Source organism: Alligator sinensis, unplaced genomic scaffold (genome assembly GCF_000455745.1).
Source record: "Alligator sinensis unplaced genomic scaffold, ASM45574v1 scaffold984_1, whole genome shotgun sequence".
Taxonomy (NCBI): Eukaryota; Metazoa; Chordata; order Crocodylia; family Alligatoridae; genus Alligator; species Alligator sinensis.
In genome coordinates, this window is record NW_005842204.1 from 593,037 (window position 1) to 595,373 (window position 2,337).

The following is a 2,337-nucleotide window of genomic DNA, read 5'->3' on the forward strand; positions in this document are numbered from 1 at the left end:
AGAGCGGAGCAAAACCTGGATTTTCTCTCTTTAAGGAGAAAAATGTGGGAAAGGGCAGGTTTCCCCTCGCAGGCTGGCAGAGTTCCGGCCTGCTGGGGAAACTGGGAGGAGGGCTGTTGGGCAGGGGGTGTCGTGTGCATGTGTGCACTCACACATGCACATGGCAGCCTGGAGAGTGGCTCCCACAGCTCCCCGCAGGTGGAGGGGGGAAGGGGGGGGAATTGAGGCCCCATAGTGAGGGAGGTACTTGGGCATGGCTGGGGACGAGGCTGCTCCCCACTACTGCATGCACTCCTTGTAGGGGACGGTGGAGGGCACGTGCCCCCAGATCTGCGTGCAGGAAGGCTGCCTTCTGTGGGCTCAGGGCTCCCTGCCCTGCTGCCCCCTCGTCTCCCTGGGGCCTCCATGGCTCAGCAGGTGGGACCCCACGCAGCAGGGCTGGGCAGGGAGGCTCATGCTGCTGCTGGGAGCCGTGCCCTGCTGCTGCTGGGCAGGCAGGGGGCAGTTCGCCATGGTGTCCCGGGGCTCCTAGTGGCAACACGAACCTCCATGCCCAGCCCTGCTCTGTCCTGTTGTGCCAGGTCCTGCCCGCTGGACTGTGGAGGCCCCGGCGGGAGGGCAGCAGGATGGGGAGTCCTGAGTCCGCAGCCTTCATCCCACATCTGCCCCCGTCCCCCATTGGCTCCTGTCCAGCCATGCCACCGATAGGGGAGAGGGAGCTGGGCTCCAAACTTCGCTCCATCGCAGCGGCTGCTGCCTCCCACAGGCAGCAACCGGGGCTTGGGCATTGCTGGGGGAGCAGGGGTTTGTGGGCCCAGGTCCCTAGTCCCATAGTTCTGGCAGCTGGGGGGGGCTCCTCTCCAGCAGGGCTGGGGGGGCAGGGGGCTCTGCAAGGGGAGTGAGGGGTACCAGTAGAGCCCAGGGGTGGGAAGTGAGGGGCAATGGCATGGGCAGGGCACTGGCATATTGAGGGTGCTCAGCACCACAACGAAGTGGAGCGGGGATACGGCTACAGCTGGACCTGTGTCCTGGTGAGGGACAGGGGCAGAGAGCTCTGATTTTTTTTTTTTTTCCATGATTAACCCCCCCCTCCCAAATTACCAAAATTTATAGGTATTCAGAATTTATTATAGTGAGGTGAGGCACGGGTAGGCTTCCAAATTTACCTTAAAATTGTAAATATGTCAGCAATATGGATTTTGGGGGGGGGGTTAATCTGAGAATTTGTGACCTTTTTTGAAATGGAAAAATCCAGGACCCTTTCTGATCGCTCAGCCTTATAACTGGAGCTGATTAGAGCACCAGGGCATGTTGATGTGACGCTTAGCAAGTTGCAAACAGACCAGTCGCAGTTCTCTTGCTAGGAGAATTTCGGATCCTCTTGACAAGTGTGCAAGAGCCGTGGTGTCACTTTTTACTAGTTACAGCATATTTTAAGACAAAATAATGTGCAGCCCTCTAAACAGGTGGAGCAACAACGTGAATTCTAAGTGTCCATTGCAGTGCTGAAGACAAACTTTCTTTTGCACTGCACTACTTTCTCCCGTCTTTCAGTTGATTCCAGTGCTGTTTATTTTAAGGTTTTGATATCCGAAACAGGTGCAATTTGCCTGCTTTGAATGCTGCTGGATGATATCTGTTCTCCATCTTCCTGCTCTTACCTATTCCCTGTAAATGACAGTCATTTTTCAGATGAGTAATAACTGATCCTTGTATCCACAGAAGGGACCCTCCTCGGGGACTGACAGAGTGAAGAAAGGTGGATCCTATATGTGCCATAAGGTAAAACTAAAAGCCCATAGTGAAACTTGCTGGCTTAGCTAGTGGGCTGTTAATTGCTGTTTTCTATTTTTAATCTACATTTATTTCTGATGATGTAACAAGACTAGGTTACACTAAATATATTTGGCAGCTACTGTTTGACAGGAGCTAGATCGATGTGTGAATAGCTTAAAAAAATTAATGAAATACTGCGTTAAAACTATGTTAGCCTTTGTGTTGCTCAAACTAACCGTCATAGCTATGCCTATGCAAGCATCTCACTGAAGAAACAAGTACTTAAATTCTGCTATTGCCCATGGTTGAAATGAAAAACTCATTGCATCTAAAGCTGTCACTACAAAAACTGTCCCAGCTCCATAGAGGATAGTAAGTCTATGGTTATTCTGTTGGTTTAGTAGATGTAGTTTCTAGGCAAGTCCAGCATTAGCATGCAGTATCTTGACTATAGAGGCTCCATATTCAGCATTTGAAACAAACAGCCCCTTAGCAAGTTTAAGAGATGTTCCCTTGCTATTGTATCACTTAACCTCATTGACAGATGGCAAAAGCAGGAAT

At 51.3% G+C, this 2,337-nt stretch overlaps 1 protein-coding gene across 2 annotated transcripts in view; it reads left to right on the top strand.

The window, feature by feature from the left end:
- The window catches only part of SUMF1 (sulfatase modifying factor 1), a 46,477-nt gene that overhangs the window by 34,358 nt on the left and 9,782 nt on the right, over nt 1-2,337 (top strand). The window contains exon 7 of one of the 2 annotated variants that reach the window (XM_006026693.2): nt 1,723-1,782. The exons of the other annotated variant lie outside the window; for it this stretch is intronic. Coding sequence (XP_006026755.1) covers nt 1,723-1,782 — 60 coding nt within the window. The remainder of the gene's footprint in view (nt 1-1,722; nt 1,783-2,337) is intronic. 2 annotated transcript variants of the gene reach the window in all.